Source organism: Crinia signifera, chromosome 4, assembly GCF_055691185.1.
Source record: "Crinia signifera chromosome 4, ASM5569118v1, whole genome shotgun sequence".
Lineage (NCBI taxonomy): Eukaryota > Metazoa > Chordata > Amphibia > Anura > Myobatrachidae > Crinia > Crinia signifera.
The window spans coordinates 134,118,603-134,138,107 of NC_139220.1; the positions used below are offsets into that span (position 1 = coordinate 134,118,603).

At 44.5% G+C, this 19,505-nt stretch overlaps 2 protein-coding genes across 2 annotated transcripts in view; both read right to left on the minus strand.

Annotated features, from left to right (window-relative positions):
- The window catches only part of PTPRR (protein tyrosine phosphatase receptor type R), a 150,053-nt gene that overhangs the window by 51,648 nt on the left and 78,900 nt on the right, over positions 1–19,505 (minus strand). The window contains exon 6 of the mRNA XM_083182544.1: positions 18,374–18,633. Within this exon, the coding sequence (XP_083038670.1) occupies positions 18,374–18,633 (260 nt within the window). The remainder of the gene's footprint in view (positions 1–18,373; positions 18,634–19,505) is intronic.
- On the minus strand, positions 1,759–6,709 carry LOC146072430 (uncharacterized). Its single transcript, XM_083179678.1, has 2 exons — positions 5,276–6,709; positions 1,759–4,211 (listed from the first exon to the last, which is right to left on the minus strand). Exons 1-2 carry the CDS (start codon positions 5,493–5,495, stop codon positions 4,102–4,104), a joined length of 330 nt encoding a protein of 109 aa, XP_083035804.1. The 5' UTR covers positions 5,496–6,709; the 3' UTR covers positions 1,759–4,101.

The following is a 19,505-nucleotide window of genomic DNA, read 5'->3' on the forward strand; positions in this document are numbered from 1 at the left end:
GGGCAGCTGACATCCGGCGATGTCATATGTCCGCCCCCTACACGTGCGTCACGGCCGCATTACCATACGTACGCCCAGTGTTTGCATGGGAACGCCCATGAAACGCGGGGCGTATGCATATGGTAATGAGCCCAAATAGCCCTTCACGCCCCTCTCCACCCCCTGTTCGGAGTGTTCAAATTTCATGCGGGATTTGGCCGTACGCCCCGCTCGCACATGCGCAAAGACGCCTCTGCACATGCGCAGACACAAAACATCGGCGGCACGAACGCACGTGGATATTACCGCACCGACCAGAATAAGGGCCTTAGTCTGCCACCTCTGTGCTCCATGAGATCTCACCTCCCATGGTGGTGGCATGCTTCCAACTGTGGTCTGCATGGAATGTCTGTGCACAGCAGAGAGCAGCTCCCAAGACCCCACATCAGCGGCATGGACATGATGGGGTAACTTTAGTAAAGATTCTAAAAATGAAAAGATGAATCGGATTTTGTCTATCATTTCTCTATTGCATCCTACAAAATGATAGACATAATCTGATTGGTTACTATGGGCAACATCACCATTTTTAATTTTTTAGCAGCTTTATTAAATTTACTGAGATATATCACATGATGCTGATGACGGGACTCGGGATCTATGGCTGTATGCAACATGCTGTGTGGTGGCCCTAGGGTGACTGCTTCTATTGCCCCCTTTATGCCAGCCCCGGGAGCATCAGCAATCTGCCAATGTGCTGCTGCATGGCTGAACAGCAACCAGCAGTAGTGGGCAGAGGATGTGTGGTAATAAATGATTAGCCAACCACTTCCCCAGAAGCTTTAAGGCAGCTACAGTACCAGCCCTTTGCATTTATGGAGTTAATATACTGTATATACAATTGCTTAGTTTTAGTTGGGATTGATTTATTGGTACTTCTATCCATTTCATCAAAGAAACCCTGAAGAGTATTACGTATTAAACTTAAGTTCCTGTGTGTTATCTTATTGGGTGAGAAAATGAGCAAGGATCTACACATACACAACATGGGGAGCTGAATCCCTTTTCATGGAAGAAGGCTGAGGTGGAGGCACAGCCAAGAAGAGAGATATTCATAACAAATTTGACTTTTAGCGGGAAATTTACTTAAGGTGCGTACACACGGGTCAATATATCGCTCAATGTCTCCTTTTCATTGGCGACCAGAGATGGCAACATACTGAGCCGCAGAGGTAATCAGCTGGTCGCAGGAGCAAGAAAACGGGAGCACGCACCCATCACTGGCAATATGGTCGCCAGCGACCATATTGCCAGCCATATCAGCCCATATCGCTGCCGTGTGTACATGGCTTAAGATGGGTGTTATTTTTCCCATGTTATATTGCTATGGGAACCAATCAGAATCGACTTCTTATTTATTTAGCACCTTCTAGAAGATAATAGATAGTATCTGATTGGTTCCCCATAGCAACTTCCCATGTGAACTAGTAAATTTTCCCACTTAGTATCACAAAACCCACTTATCACACAATATAAGTAAAGGTGAGCCGGTTCTTCATATTTGGAGGCACCGCTGGGATCAGTATAAAGACCCCTAGAGCTGAAAACAGTTTCAGGATTCCTTCAGATGATAATTATAAGTAGTGATAGCAGAAAAGCCTAACATTTATTTAGTCATTGCTGAATATGTTAGTGAAGACACAGAGAATGACAATGTTATCCAGAAGTTACATGGACCCCAGATACAGTAACTGACAAGTACATTGTAAACTCTGTAAATATGGGGCCGATTCAGACCCGTTCATTTGGGTCTGAATTCGTCCTCAATACAATGTTGGGGGTTTCAAACTCCGAAGCTGTTCGCTTCAGGAGGGGTGGTATGGGTGCGGGCAGGGGATGGCACCAGGGGAACACCAAGCATCTTATGGGTGTCCCCATAAAAACGCTGGGTATTACTCTGCTAATACAGGTGTGTCCATCCCTGCTTGGGGCAGGTGGCTGACACATGACGTCAGTGGCCGCCCCAAATGTGGAAGACAGCAGCCATCTGAAAAGTAAGTTTAGACCGAAGGCTGGAAAAATCATTTGATGGTGAGCAACAATCGAATTTCTCCTCCTTGTGGCCGCATTGAGGAGATGTGTTATTGTACACAAACCCTCGCATGCTAGTGAAGGAATTTGTGTGGTGGCCGACGTTTACCTGTTCTCTAGGCTGTGAACATACGAACAGGACTGAATCAGGCCCAATATGTGTTGTCTTAATAGAGACTGGAGCATTATTAGGTTGTGAATTATTATTGACAAAGAAAAAAGGTTACACAGCTTAGAAGGTTATTATATGTATTGTATTGTCTGGGATATGACCTGCTTCAGCTAGAGAGGAGACTGAAGAATAGACGGAGAGCACAATGCAAAAGTAAGAAAATGGCAATGCCAAATTAAATTAAAAACAGAACACATTTGACTAGTCTTTGGTCCTTTATAAAATGCAATCTTTTATGGCACCTGTACAGGACATTTCAGAAGCCAGGTTTTGCCTAGAAAAACTTATACAACATGCATAACTCAAGGAGATATATTATCAAGTGAAGCTGGTGAGTAATAATCCTGTGGCCCCGAAATTGTTACTCTAAGCATAAATCTCTCAATTATTCCAATTCACAAGGACAAGCAAGAGAAGTCTTTGGTTAAAATGAGTTAACAAAGTGTGAAAAAGGTTCAAATTTCTATGGCCTATACCAGTTGTTCCCAACGTTTTTCTAACACTGTAGGATTAATGCCGCTGCTTCATCCACCCATGTCAGCATGGGGAAGATGTTTGCTAATGTCTGAGAGCAGTGCGGGTAGCTCCCAGTGGAATGTTGGTCAGGCAAAAGCATTAGGAGACTCTGAAGACGCTGCAGACAGAAACTGAAGTGACGAGACATGGTTCCTCTCCATGGCAATGGGAGACTTCTACCAAGATTGGGAGACTTCTTTCTCTTCTTCTGCCATTACCAATATTATTTTCAAGTACCCCCATAAGATCTGCAGAGTACCCTCATGGGTACATTACCACAGTTTTGGACCACTGGCTTATACTGAATGAACTTAAAAAAACAGCAAGCGCAACAAAGACAAGAAAAAAACTGGATCCGTTAAAATATATCCTTCTCAAGAAAAAGGTCAAATATATCCTGCTTTGTATGTATTGCTGAGTGCTATTCGATATATCGCTTCAATTTCCCTTGAAGCTCCTGGTGCAAAAAATCATATCTGAAGTGCTTTTTCCCTATTATTTCCTATAAATCACATGCCCCATGTGATCTGGTATCGGGAGATGTAACGCGGGCTGGGCACATGTGAGATTCGACCAGCATGCCAGGGCACCGCATCGCATGGTACATAAAATGTGCATACAATCATGCGATTTATCGAACAGATGTGGTTGAAATAGAATGATTGTATACAGTATCTCATAAGTGTATGGGCACCATTAGAGTAGTGTCCCAAAATAATCTTCAGGACCATGGCCCTTATTCTGATCGGTGCAGATATTCCCGAATTCTTACGGTGCGGGCCGCACGCATCGCTGTGCGGCGGCGTGCGGGCATCGTCCGTAGAAACGCCCACGTGTCCTCCGCATTCGGACGGAGTCACTCTTTAAGAACAGGGCGTGTGTACGGACGACATACAAACTGTGCGTGTGCGGGGGAAACGTACAGATTCTTGCACGGTCTTCCCGCACAATCACGGTCTTACCGCGTGAGAACGTACAGAAAGCTGTCCGTACGCCCCGATGCGGAGTATTTACGCACAATCCAACACTTTTGTACTGAGTACACACAGCGATCACATGACCCACTTAGGCTATTAGGCAACCTCCTGAAAAAGGGATTGTTAGCAATTTCAATCAATTAAATGCTCATCTATACTGACCCACATTCCTACTACATTCATGACACACATTAACCCTTACAGCATGTGACCCTAACATACATCTATATACACTATGTACATTTTGCTTATTTTAAACATTTTAAACAACTTACACATATACTTTAGCATGTTAGAAAAAAACACTGACAACTTTGAACTTTAAATAACGATTTATTATTAAACAAATGCCAACAAAACAATAATTTAATCCTCCGCATCTATTAGGCGGTCCATTTCCTCGAGCATGAGGCACATCAGGCCTCGCAGTCTTACGAGGGCCCCACGGCGACCCTCCTCTGCTTGGGCAGGCTCATCTGTGGAGGAAATGAAAAATGAAAAATGACTAATGATATTCCTGCATACATTTAACATAGTCAAACCTACATTTTAAACATGCATTCTGAGAGGTGTGTGTGTATATATATATATATATATATATATATATATATATATATAACTATATATATATATATATATATACACACATATCTACCTATATATATGAGACATACACCTATACATACATACATGCATACATACTACATGGAAAGCCTGATTTTGGCCCTCTACCCTTTACTCTGTAGAACACCTCACAGTCATACTGCTCCTTCTCAATCCAAACCCACCCATGACTAAGCTCTGAGAAGCATGCCACGCGCTGCACCAATCACAAATCGGCAAACAAAGTTCAGTGTCTGTTATATAATGGAGTCTGGCAGGGGAGTTACACAACTCTCAGGAATGCTCAGTACATTTGTGCAATCAAGCATGGCTTGGCTGCTGATGGTTTGCTCCAGAAATCATTGTCAGAATGCCAGTTAGGGGAAGCTGCAGCACTAACCCACTCCCATGCTCAAAAGCATTACTAACACCAAATACACACACAATTATGGTGAAAAACATACATGCAGACCGCAGGGGGTGGTTAGCTAGAGGAGGGCCCAGGGGCACTCACCACTTGTTACTCCAGTCTAAGCCACGCCTGGCCATACTCCATTGATGCCATACGGAATCTAGTTTACAAAGATCATTCACCAGTAAACTCTACTCACCTATATGAGCCTACAGATTGTATGCAACCAGCAGGGACATGTAACCCTTACATGAGCAAGTCATCAATTTCTTCCTGGATACAGATTAACTACACAGGTTCAGTGGCACTTCAATTCGACCTGAAAGCCATCCGCACAACCTGTGTCATTAATATGTGTCCAGGATGAAAGGGATGGTTTGGCCACCCTATCTAACCCCAAAGTGTGTCTGTTGCTACCCAATTTGTTGTTTGCCTTTATAGTATTTTCAAACACATTTGAATCAACAGTGCTACATATCAAATAGTGGATGACAAAAGGAAGATCGAATCTTTATGTATACATACCACTTTCGGCCGCCTGCTCCACCAGACAGGCCTCCTCATCCTCCCCCTCTTCCTGGGCCTCCTCGGCCGCCACGACCTCCTCCTCGGCCACCACGACCTCCTCCTCGGCCACCACGACCTCCTCCTCGGCTGCCACCTCTGCCTCCACTGGCCACTCAGCCTCCTCCACTCCTTCACTTTCCTCGGCCACCCCTTCCTCAATCTCTTCCTCCTCGGCCATCGCTGGCTCCGCCTCCTCCTGTGCCTGGCCTGCCTCTGCCTCCTCCCGGGCCTGCCTTGCTCGTGCACGTGCTGTGTTTGGGAAAAATAAAAAAAGTGCCAATTAGTGGTAATTTGTATTAAGCCTTATCAACCTATAAATGCAAAGGTTAGAGGTACTGATACTTGTACATGCAAACAGCTCCTCAGTGGCCTTTACAAAACACAGCCTGTAACATGGCAGGTATGCTGTGACATTTGGGCCATTGTAAGCATCACAAGCATTAATCCTCCCCAATACCATATTTTATGACCATTACAGGGTGTCAATCAGGAAGTAGCACTCATGTATTGTATGGCATGTTTAACTCATGATCAGGCTGCTGACCTTAGTGGATTAAATAATGTCAGGTAAGCAATCATGTACAAATCCACATTTACTGTTGAAATACTCACATCTAGCAATGCTGGCCCTTATGCTTTGAAGCCTCTCTGGCTCCCTGCGCCGGAGGTCGGACCACCGCCGCTCAAGCTGAGCGATGGTCCGCCGCACATGGGTGCGGGCGTATATCCGCCGGCGGGCCACCGCATAGGCAGAACGTTTCTGCCTATTTGTAATGAACGGGCCAGCACGCCCCAGCCTGGTCTCCATAACGGAGACCAGTGCCCTCAGCTCGGCTGCAGAAAAGGGTGCTGCTCTGCCATAAGCCGCCATTTTAGGAGTGGCACAAATCAAACAATCATGTGCTGTCATTGGTTGATCAGAGTGATATTTGGTATTAACTTTATTGTTCATTTTTACACTAACAGCGTGTATGCGCCCGAACAGACAGCTAACCCATTGCATCGCACACCCATCCTAAACAGTGTAAAATATGATGGTAACATATTATATCTAATCTATAACATTCACCAAACATGGGTATAAGCAACAGGTGAAATAGTGTGCATCTCTAGACACTTACACCTAACTCCACATGCTGCCATGTGTACACTTACCTTCTACTGGCCCCTACTACAGAGGTGGAATGAAAAGTAGCTAGCATCTAACCTGAATGTGGAGTGCTTTCACATGTGATTTGGATGCTAGCACTGATTACTTGTGGCTAAGTGGGGGACTGGATTGACATATGGAATGAGTAGTGTCAGTTGTACTACATAGCAAACAAGTGCACAGTACAGAAGTACATGCAAATATACATTGCATGTCTGACCACAGTTGTATTTTGTCATTGGTGTTGGAATCTGCATTTAGCAAATAAATCAGACTTACTGAGTTTTCCATGTTTTTGTGAATTATTTGACAACACCAATGGGCGGGCCGTATGCGCCGCACGGTTGACGCTGGCGTACGGGACGCGGCCGTACGGAACGCAGGTTGCAGCTGATTAACGCCAATTACAGAAATAGTATTTAAAGTTGTCCTAGAAAGGCAAACAGTTGTTGCAAACATGCCAGGCTCAGACTCAGAAGAAGACCAGGTGGTGCAGAATCTCTTGGCACGCATGGAGGCTAACACCACCTATGTCCCCCTTAACCCAGAGGACCCAGATGGCCCATCAACATCAGGCCAATCAGCTGCTGGGCCATCCTCAGCTTCAGCAGAATCATTGGGAACACAGCAGGTGGCTTCCCAACAGAGTAGCCAGCCCAGCACTTCAGGTACAGCAACCGGTGGCCGTGGCAGTGCCCGTGCCCGTGGCCGCAGTGGGGCAACACGGGAACCAACAACACGAAACATGGCATATGAACCGCGGGAGCTTGACATCCTGGTGACCCGGGCACGTGATTTAATTGAGTGTCCAGCGGTGAAGTTGACACACACAAGGAGATGGAAGATCTGGGAGGAGATAACGGCGGAGATTAATGCAGTGGCTCCACAAGTTCGTCAGACGGAGCACGTTAAGAAGAGGCAAGTACATGTGTGTAACATTTGAGTAGTACAAGTCCAGTAATGTTTACATTCAATATTAGATGGAGTTGGGCAATGGGTGTTCACGTTGCTTGGACGCACAGACATGTTGGCCATGACATTGAATTGATAGTTATTGGAGGGTGACTGTTTTTGTATCTTCTAAGGGTTGGTTTGAAAAAAGAATATAATGTAAGTTTGGTGTCAGTAGGCACATGTTGTATTATGTTTCAGATTGCAATGGGTGCTACAGCAAACAGGAGGAGTTACATGTATTAATATGTACACTTTGATTGCAGATGGCACGACTTCAAAGGCAACCTCAAGAAGAAATTGACCGAGTGGTGGCAACACCATAAGTAGATGTTTTACATTTTGCATGGAATGTGTGGTAATTGGAATTTTCTTGTTCAACAGCATCGCCACCGCTTGGTCAAGATTCTCTTGAGGAGGTTGTGGAGTCTGTGCCACCTTGCCCCAGTAGCAGGCCCGTGCAGCAGCCGCCGGGATTGTCTGCGGCTGAATTGTCCATGTGGGGCCGTGTGCTGGATAGTATTGTGCAGCAGGGAGAGTCGGCATTCGAGCGGGTGCGTAGGGCCGAGGAGGTGCTGCAGGGTTTGACCAGCAGCCAGCAGAGTATTGCTGAGAGCCTGCAGGCTATGAGTGCCAGCCAGCAAGCTATGGCTGGCAGCCACCAAGCTATTGCTGGTAGCCTGCAGGTGCTGGCTGATCAAGCCCTGCGGCAAAACGACCTCCTCCTCCGCCATAATGAACTTATGGTGGAGCTAGTTAACAGCAATAGGGCCCTAATGTCACCCGCTTCGGGTGCATTACCAACCTCATCACTCCCTGCTGCCAGAGGGGGAAGAAGATCCACCCCCTCACCAGCACGTGCTCCACATGAGCCACCATCGGACTCTGGCCGTGGACGAGGTCGAAGAGCTGCTGCACGTGGCAAGGAGACTGCCAGGGGCAAACGTGCTCGCAAATGAACTTGTGTCCCCATTAATCTCCTCCGTTATGTCTTCCCAAATCTTCCATTGAGCTGTGTGTGTCAGCATCCTGTGTCCAAATCCGTGCCCAGGGTCACCACTTTTGCCCGCGGTTCAAATGTCATGTTTGGTTCACCTGTTGCCCTGTTTCGGCTACCATTACTGTGTGCTGTACTTGAAGTGTTGGTGCTGTACTTTTGTTGTGAAGCCACCTGATGTGTTCCCAATGATTCTGCTGTGGCTATTTATTATGTATTATGTCATTTTTGTCCTGGTATGGTACCATTTGTTTTGATATGGTTTTGAAATTTGTACCAAAGTTTGTTTAATAAATGTTATGTTGGCCCCCCAAATGTCTGTATTAATTGATACATGCAGAAGTGCCATGTGTATTAGTATTATTAATATTAAGTTGTGTTGATTATTTGCAGTGTAAAAGTGTGTGACAAGTGCAGCATGTAATGTTCCCTTTAAGCTGCAATGCTTCCAATTGTAGCAGTGAGAAGCGTGTCATTAACAAGTAATGGGTAAAGTATGTGATTGTATTGGGTTCAGGTGACATTGGTTGAGGTGCGTTCGTCCTGATTAGGCGTTCCGATTGCCTAGCGCATGACCGAGTGGTGTCCGCAAAGCAAGAGTAACCTTTTGTACACCGCACATTTCTTCCCTTTTCGCTCGCGTGCATTCGGCGTGCTGTCCGAATGCACGCCTACCAAAATGTGTGTACTCCCCCGTGTCCGCCCATGTTTCCGCCCAGTTTAGCCCACTTTGAAACTACGCCCCTGTGTCATTCCGCATGACGCCCATAACACACCCATATTGGCCGAGTGATTGCGGTGCACATTTCTGTACGGTATTCATGAGAACAAGTACGGAGACCATGCGTGGCACATGCGCGTAGCGTTCTCCACGCATGCGCAGACGGCTAAAAAACGCCATCCGAAAGAATTCGGAAAAGTCCGCACCGATCAGAATAAGGGCCCATGTATTGATCACCCTTTCCACGAGGGTGCACTTCGAAGGGTACAGTGTGGGAGTTAAGCAATACAAGGACCCTAGGCATATACAGATATAATTAACACGCGTGTAATAGTATGATAAACCCTGTAGGGATAGATCATATGAAGCACATCCCACACCATATAGAGGTATAGCATACAGCCAAAGCAGTGGAATGAAAGCGCATGGTGGCCGAAAACGGGGACGTGGCCTAATATTCATAAGCCGTGCCCTAATTTGCATACACCTCACCCCCTTTTTGGGCGCTCGCCGCGCAAGTGTCCCTATTCTTCAGTTGAACAAATTGGGAGGTATGAAGTTGGGAGGTGTGCATAAGCCAAGGCTATAGATGGAAGTATAAGGATAGGGCAGATAACACCTTTCTTTGCTTACTGCTCAGTGTCTCGTAAAGAAAAGATTGGTTGGAACTTGGAACCGAGTTGTTCTATGCCCCTGTATCAGGATTAGATAACACAAAACTGCAGCAAGACATTACAAGATAAATAGAATTGCTGTCATTTAGAAGGAATCATTACAATTATTTAAAACACAAGCAATGTTAACATACTGTATGTAAAACTGGAACATTAAAATGAGTATATATATAATATATGCGTACATTGTTTCTACATTATATGTAGTAAATTTAGTAATGTAGCATTAATTTGTATGCATGTTTTTTCACTATCTTTATGTTTGCACCAGTGCATGAGTTAATAAGGGGCTCATTTAATAAATCATTTACTAATATAGTGAATAAATGAAAATCAGTTATATTTACAGTACTGGGAAGAGTAAATGTTGTGGTTTTCTTAAGGGGCGTGCAGGCACACACCCTGCATGACCAATGTCCACGACTACGTTCCAAAAATGTCCGGATTGGAAACGGCTGGATCATGGGAATGCCCAGCATTTTATTGGCATCCCCCTGAAAACGCTGGGTGTTCCCATCCCATGGAAATGCAGGCGGGCAGGTACCTGGCGGTGGCTGACATCACAGGACATCAGCGCCTGCCCCGTCTTTGGCGATATGCAAAGGAAATGAAAGTCAGTTCAAACTGACTATTATTTCAAAAAGCAGCAGAAATCCTTTGATTGGTCGGTGACCATTGAAGGATTTCTCTGCTAACTGCCGCATGCAAGGGGATGTGTTAGCGAACACATCCCCTCACATGGTAATGAGGGGGGGGGAGGCGGAACAGAACCAGAATTAGGCCCATAATTTCCATTATCCATTTTACCACAAAACCTCTCCCCTACACAGTTCACACAAGACTTACCTAGGTTCTCTTCCTACACTCACTCAACCAAAGGACCCCCAGGTCATCACTGCTGTGTGACTGGTACATACAACGCAACAAAACCTTCGATGCATGGATCATTTAAAAAAATGTAGCACTTATCCTACTGTATCAGAATTTGAATGATCAAACTCGGTCCTCAGGACCCCACATATTTAAAATGTGTCAGTGAGTAATGAATGCACTTTTCGGGTAACCTGGAAAACTTGATCTGTGTGGGGTCCTGAGGACCGAGTTTGAGAACCACTGCTATAGATTAGTAACTTGCGAATATGGCCTTCTATCTTCTATATGGCCTTTATTGTTCTGATTACCCAGTATCATGTTACGGCTTTTTTATTCCCAATTATAACCTGCAGTGGAATATTCTGGCACCATTTAAATAAATGACCATAAATAAATAAAATAAATAATGTAGAAACACTACTAGACGATAGATAGCAACAATGCATTACTTACTTCTTTAAAGCATGCATAGAAATTAAATAATTAATAACATATAGTGCATATGTTCTTGAAATACAGTAAACTTACAAAACGCTATACAGCATCTTAAAACTGCATTAATTTCTTATCTTACAATGTTGCTTAGGCAGCAGTTAGAACAGCCTGTTTAAAGCTCAGCCAAAAAGGAAGAGTAAAAGAAGGATAGAGCGTCAGACGTACAATCAACATGGGACTGAGCAGGGTTTCCTGTCACCTTGGGAACTGCATTGATTGGTGTCGCTATTTCCTGTGTGTATAAAACAGTACCAGTGGCAACTGCAGTAACAGGACAAAGTGCAAGATAAGGGAACTTGAAGCAACATATAAATTGTACTTTGGTTAACGTCTGAGTAAGGGAACACAACAATATCATAATGATACATGGTATTGTTTTCCATAGATTTATTTTATTTGTTTATATTTTGGAAAAAAAGGGGCCCCTCAATAAACCAGAACTATTGCATCAGATTACCAAAATAACATACTTCCATAACAAAAGATCTATACTGTATACAGTCACATTAGTCCAATTAGTATAATTATTATTATAATTGTTACTATTGTATTAAAGTATACAAAAGGGAGAAAGGACTTTGCTGCAAAAAGGGTGTGGTCTCACAAGGAATGGGCATGGCCACACAATAGTATCCCCAAATTCAACTTACGTCACACACTAGCGCTATAACCATGTCCACAGTAATTGTGCCCCTTACACAGTGCTCCGCAGTGGTGCAAGTTTGTCACAGTTGCCTGGAGGCAAGATAAATATTTGTGCCCCCCAAATAGCTCAATCGAAGTGTATGGAAAAAAGGAAGGTAGACTGCGCTCATTGATGACAGAGTGAGGATATTTAAAACAGAGTATATTTTAATACTAAAAAAGCATGCATAAAATACAATATAAATGCACAGTAAAAAGGGGGGAGGGGGAGGGGAGGGAAATGTGCTGCATCCACTGAAATATTGATATCACCTTTTGTAAGTCCACAGTTCAATGGGAACCCAATGATGGTAAGATCCTGTAGTGCTTGGCCACAGCGGTGCTCTGTAAAACTTTATCCAGGTGTAATATGGGGGTAGCGAGCCTCCCAATTCGGAGTGGAAAGTTAGGTTGAGACGTCCGCAGGGTGACACTGGGTGGGTATTAGATAGGCGGCTTGCCTTCAGAAGAAGAGTGCCTCACTCCAGGTCAGGTGTGTCGGTGGTATTCGCAGCTTTGGGATCTCCAGTAGATTGTGGGTAGTGGATGGTGATGGTGTGGAGCAGCGTATTCAAGGGGAAAATTGCAGCCTGGGATACGCTGCTCCACACCATCACCATCCACTACCCACAATCTACTGGAGATCCCAAAGCTGCGAATACCACCGACACACCTGACCTGGAGTGAGGCACTCTTCTTCTGAAGGCAAGCCGCCTATCTAATACCCACCCAGTGTCACCCTGCGGACGTCTCGACCTAACTTTCCACTCCGAATTGGGAGGCTCGCTACCCCCATATTACACCTGGATAAAGTTTTACAGAGCACCGCTGTGGCCAAGCACTACAGGATCTTACCATCATTGGGTTCCCATTGAACTGTGGACTTACAAAAGGTGATATCAATATTTCAGTGGATGCAGCACATTTCCCTCCCCTACCCCCCCTCCCCCCTTTTTACTGTGCATTTATATTGTATTTTATGCATGCTTTTTTAGTATTAAAATATACTCTGTTTTAAATAACCTCACTCTGTCATCAATGAGCGCAGTCTACCTTCCTTTTTTCCATTTTCTATAGGGACTGACAATCCCTTTTTTGACAGCTGCTGGTTGAGGCCACTCATACAGGCGCCCCTTCAGTTACTTTGGTAACTGACCCCCCTGTTTCTCAATCGAAGTGTATGTCTCCAGTAAGGCAGATCATGGGTTCTAATACATGGTGTAAACCTTGCAAAAAATGATGTTTAGAATAAAGAGAGTGTGACGTCAATGCCCCTGCTAGGAGGGGGAGTCAGCCACAGAAGAAATATCAATAGTTAATGGATTAACTGTCAGATGTCACCGCCGTGCACAGCCTTCCCCGTCCTCCGGGGCGCACGGCGGTCGGCTCTCTGACTCTCGTTGCCAGGCAACGTCTACGCTGGCTACTTCCTGCCGGTGTCCGGGCGTCAGGGGGTTGCCTAGCAGCGACGCTGCAGCCGTCCGGGTCTCTCTGCAGGCGCCGTCATCACGGCGCGACCCGGAACGCGCCTTGCGCGCGCTTCCCCTCTTCAAATACCGGCGTCTTTCTCCATTCAGACGCTGGCTATAATCCTTTGTGGGCGCCTTGCAGCTTTCTCACTCTGGCAACTCTCCGGCTCCTGACCTGCGTTTCCTGCGGCAGTTTCCTCCCTGCATCATCCGACTCCTGGTTACTTAGGAGCTGTTCCTGTCAGAATCCTGTGGTATCGTTCCATACCTCGCTTGTGCCTATTCTTGCTGTATCTCAGTTTGTTATTTTGTTGTGTACATTTAGCTCAGTATATCTTAGGGTTATTCTGGTCACCTTCCCCTTTAGGGTTCCCCCTTCCCGGGGCCCCCTGTCTCAGCTACCGGGGTATTAGTTAGTTCTCCTCTTGTCCACCTGTTACATCCACTGGTTGGTTGTCGCCACCACCTAAAACGCTTTGGAGGGCACCGGAGTTGCACAGGCTTAACCCGTGCTTCAAACGTGGCTGCCGTGCGAGAAGATCTAGGGCTCCTGCACCCTCCGGTGGACCTATAGGGCGGCAACAGAGTCAGCGGCTGAGACAGACTCTCCCTTTCCCCACTGACCTATCCACTCTGGTCAGTTCCCTGTCCACTCCTGTTGGCCTCATCGGGTCCTGACCTCTCATGCCCTTTAGTCTCGGTGTTGCGCCAATCGACCGGTAATGATTACCAGCTAGGACCTATTCCAGTCTCATGGTGGGTCAGGTATCCTAGCACGTCTGAGCCGTGTCGACACAGTACCATTGTATTGGGTGGGTGCTCAGCGCCTAACATTAACAGATTCAAACTCGAAGAAGCCCCCTTGGGAGCAGGAGACTGGTGGCAGGTGACTCCATTGCCTCCCAGAGTTACACCTCTTGTGCTCCCAGTAGTGGTGGCCTTACACAGTGCCCCCAGTAGTTGTACCCATTACACATTGCCTCCAGTAGTTGTGGCCATTACACATTGCTCCCAGTAGTAGTGGCCTTATACCAGTGGTCTCCAACCTGTAGCTCGTGAGCTACCAGTAGCTCATGGTCATAGTTTGGGTAGCTCGCCTAGCTACAGTCCTGCTGTCAGCTGGAATTAAGTGCCTGAAATCAGGACCTGAATCTGGAAGCCACCACAAGGCAGGAAGAGAGAACCCGGAAGCCAACGGCAACTGCAGAGGGATCCAGTGTCATTGTCCCATAGCAGACTGGAGGCTTCCCTGGGGACCCACGAAGATGCACACAACTGGTAACCACTGGTGGGAGACAGCAGAACAGCTGACACTCCCTCAGAGATAAGTGGGAAGGTAGTTGGGAGTCACTGCGAGATGGAGAGGGAATCTGTTGGAAGTTGGCCTGGCAGCCATGAGAAATTAGCAGATTTTTCTAAAAAACATTTTTAGTAGCTCTTAAAGCGGTTTTATTTTTCTTGAGTAGCTCACACCCCAAATTAGGTTGGCGACCACTGCCTTACACAGTGCCCCAGTAGTTGTGCCCAATACACAGTAGCTCCAGTAGTTGCCCAGTGTCCCACTGGTAGTGCCCCTTATACGTTTGCTCCAGTAGTTGTGCTCTTTACACTCTGTCCTTAAGTGCCCTGTAGTGCCGCTTATTCATTATGCCCCATGTAGTGCCACTTAGACTTCTGGTTCACTTGCAAAAGCAAATTCTTTATCGAATAGACAAAACCATGTGCACTGCAGGTGGGGCAGATGTAACATGTGCAGATTATATTTGGGTGGGGTTTGTACTTCAAACTGATAACTATATTGCAGTGTAAATATAAAGAAGCCAATATTTACTCTGCACATAAACAAAATAACTCACCAAAATGTAACTATCTCTGCACGTTACATCTGTCCCAACTGCAGTGCACATGGTTTTGTCCATTAGAGAGAATTTGCTTTTGCAAGTTAACAAGAATCAGGCCCATAGTACACCCTGTAGTGCTGCTTATTTATAATACGCACTGTAGTGTCATTTATACACATAATACCCCCTTTAGTGCCGCTTATACTTTTATTCCCCCCTGTTGTGCTGCTTATACATAATGCCAGGGGGCATTATTTGCCTTGCAGTGCCACTTATACATAATGCCCCCCTGTAGTGCCATTTAAACATTATGTAAGTGCTCACTTACCTCCCCAGTCTAGCCTCTGCTGCTGTTGTCAACTAGCGGAGGGCAGGCTTCTCATGAAAATGTAATCCATAGGGAACGACATGTACTGAATTATAAAGGGGGCCTGTAATTCCTATGCCAATACCTGTACAACTGTGCTACTGTAACTTACATAAACAGCCAGCAAACCTAGCAAACAGAAGCTTAACTATAAATGAATGAAGGAAGAAGGAAAAATAGAAAGTCCCAAGGCGCAATCTTAAAGTCCTTGCAGCCTCAATATTGATGGAGAATCACTGGAATGCCTCCCTAGTAGAATTTGCAGAAAGAAAAACAATATAGATGGCGCTTGACTCCTTTGGGAATGTGATGTATTGCAATGGTGGTCGCAAGTGTTGAAATGAAAATCAAATAAAACAACGTGTAAATTTATAGTGTGAGAAAAAAATTCACAAAAGTATGAAGGAGGGACATGGATCACGTACCAAACTCACATAAAAGTGGGTGAGAACAAACGTGTAAAAGGTTTCCTTAGGTGGTCACACCTTCAGTGAAGACTTTGGACTAGGGGAGTGATAAAGTAGTGTACCATACTCAAAATGTAATGGATTTATTGACTCCTAAAGTGAATAACCTTATAACAGAATAGGCCAGTGGTTCCCAAACTGTGTGCCGTGGCACCCTGGGGTGCCACAGAGCACTTGCAGGGGTGCCCTGGGTTGGTTGTCCAGGACAAAATCTAATTGTTTATGGTCAGTGTAATAGGCAAAACCAGTGCTGGTGGCTTCCATTCATAACATTTGTGGACAAACAGAAGTGAATCCTGTCCCTCACCACATAACTGACCCTAATGTAGCTTTCACATCACACTTTTAAAACGGTATATTGCCGTTTTTTTGCCTTTTAAAACGTTTAAGGCTGCAGTGTGAAAGTGTCGTAGTTGAAATACCATTTAAAGTTAACTGGTATTTCAACACGTTTAAAAAGCAGAGTCCTACCCGTTTTAAAGCCAATTCAGAGCCGTTTTTTGTGCTGTCTGAATGGCACTGAAATGGTATTTAGTAAAAAATAAAGGTTAGAGCACTGTGAAAGGCTGTCCCTTGTCTTGTGTCCCTTCCCTGAACCAGGAAATAAGCTGTGGGTAGAAACGTGTTCAGAGGTTAAACGGCTTGACTGGTGATGTGAATTGTACTTAAACGGTATTTTTAAATGGTAATCTGCTGCAATATGAACACTAGACCCGTTTAAAATACCATTTAAAATTACAGTTTTTCAAAACGTTTAAAAATGTTTTATGTGATGTGAAAGCTACATAAGGGTGACATATAAACACAATTTACTTAATTTAATTAATTAATTTTTTTTCCCTAAGTTACTCAATAAGAAACTTTTGGCCTAGGGGTGCCACGAAAAATGTTATGATACTCTAGGGCACCATGATTAGCAAAAGTTTGGAAACTGCTGGACTAAGAAGTAACAGGTGCATGTTTGTTAAGTACAGAGAGAGAGAGAATCTAGGGGGTAAATTTACTAAGATGGGAGCTTTTTTTTTTTAAAAAAGATAGAATCTGATAGGTTGCTATTGGCCACATCCTCTCTTCAATAGAATTCCCATCTTAGTAAATTTGCCCCTATAACTCTACTATAAAGGGACCCATACATCTGGTGGCCGTTTCCCTAATTTAACTGGGACTGCTGATCGGTGGCCATTGATGGTTAGTTTTCTGTCGGGGACTTGGGGGAAACTATTCATGATAAAAAATGCTCAATTAGCCACTTCCAACCAATTTCAGGTCATGATCAGGGAATAGAGTTTGTTAAATTTATCCTGGACTTGAGATTTGCAACATTCAGCCAGAGATGTATGGGGGGCTTTAGGGCCCACTAACAGAGATGTTTTCATTTGGGAAGAGGGTTGCTGCCATGGCAACAGGAGAGACCCTAATGGAGCTGAGGAGAGAGTTGCACAGTGGTAGCTAATAGAACTTTTGGGAAAGTGACATGAATGAGGTCCTTGTAAAAAATGAGTTGAAATCAAAAGTCAAAAAGCCCTACTTTAGGTGAAATATTTGCTAATGGTAACTTGGGTTACCACCTCATCCCTTTAATTCCGGACACATATTAATTACACAGGTTCTGTGGCTGGCTGACTATAAGACTCCATTTCACCTGGTTTTAAACTGCCACACTTCAAGACTCCATTTCACCTGGTTTTAAACAGCCACCGAACCTGTGTAATTAATATGTGTCCGGAATTAAAGGGATGGGGTGGTAACCCTAATGGTAACTTTTAATATGAAAAGATTCCCCATGTCTCCAATGAGGATATGAGTTCAAGATGTATCAATATTGTTCCGTTATTGCCACCTCATTGAGGCTCACTTGATAAATAGGCCCTTAAATGCTATTTAAGAGAAAAAGATGTAATAAAAGTGATGCTGGGTTTATTTTCAGAGATGGTCTGGTGCCCATTCCTTATTCCTTGGCATATGCCCTCTGCAGGAGATTGGGAGGACTATTTCCTGGGTTGTGAAAAGTACAGGTATGTTCTCCACAGGTAAGTGACTGAAAGTGTGCACCTAAACCACACACCGGGAGCTATGTTTAGCTTAAATATGTAACATTTACATATTTATTGATATGAAGATTTCTAAAACCAATAGCAAAATGACAAGAACGATTTTATATCATTAAACACAAACATGACACTGCACCTGACTGCACGACTGTCCTCATTAACTAATTCAAAAGAATACCAGACACAATGGCTTAGCTTCTAGAAAGCCTACATGTGCATATACCTGTACTGTGGCATTTGTAACATTGTAGTAGTTACGCAAGCTGTAACATGTTTCAGAAAGAACATGTTTTGTATATCTAAAACACAGACTTACCTTTCCTGTAGGCCCACAGGCTTCATCTTAAATGGGGAGGGTCCAGCAGAAATTGGAAGTTTAATCTCGAAGGTGCCAGGGAACTGTGGGTCTACAACAACATTCAAAGCTTTTGGGATGTGCTCAGGGTGAACCATACTGCTCAGATGTTTAGCCTCAGAATGTGTGGGCTGAACTGAGAGAGGGGACAGGTGTATTTCTTGTTTTTTTTTGTCCTGCCTCAATGAAAACTGGATCTTTTCTTTTAATCTGTAGAGTACCTACAGGGATGGAAAGTAAAGAGTATCAACAATTTTCTCCTCCCACTGTAGAAACAAAGCAAACACAGACAAAAAAAAAATCAAAGCCGTGTATTCAGAAAAAGCTCAATAATTTGTCCTGTGGGAGGTTTGTTTTCTTCATTGTAAGGTTTCATTTATTGTTTCTGTTGTTAAAAAATTAAATGCAGCCATGCAACATATAGAACATATAGCCCACATTAGGTTGGTGTACAATAACAATGATTAAACAGTAAAATACATACAAAGCAAAAAACAGCGCCTTCTGCATTACAAGCATTTACATTATTTATTCTATATTTAGCCACTTAGAGCTTGTAGCTTCAGTAAATACTGCAAATATATAGAGTTTATTATTATGACTAATATTCTATTCTATTAAGTGATACATACATAATATAAGGTGTACCCAAGGAGAGTTTTGCTGTGGCTGTGTTGTATCTAATCGCAGCGGGGTAGTGTGTTTGCCGATAAATGTTGTGGCGTTTTTCCCAGTTGCGCATGTGTAGTGAACGGCTTCTACTCAGTTTCTTCCTTCCTGGAAAGTTGTTTTGCACAGTCAGATGTATGATGGATTCCTCCAGGTCAGCGCAAGGAACTGTTATCCAATTTCTTTGCGCAGAAGGCAAGAATGCTCCAGCGATTTATTTCAGAACGAAGGCGGTGTACTGAGAGCAGTGTCTTTTATGGTGCACCAGATTCTGGGCTATGGCAAGTCCTTGATGCTTTTGAGTCCTGCCTCATAACGCCAACGTCACCGGAATATGGTGTACCGTGCAAGACACTGCTCTCCGTACACCGCCTTCATCCTGCGATATATTTCTGAAGCAAGCTTGCTTATTGTGCCAAGAAAT

Coding starts and splice junctions, on each gene's coding strand:
- LOC146072430 (XM_083179678.1), bottom strand. CDS start 5,495: ATGGCCGAGGAGGAAGAGATTGAGGAAGGGGTGGCCGAGGAAAGTGAA. Junction 4,212..5,275: donor GGAGCAGGCGGCCGAAAGTG/GTATGTATACAT, acceptor TTTCCTCCACAG/ATGAGCCTGCCCAAGCAGAG.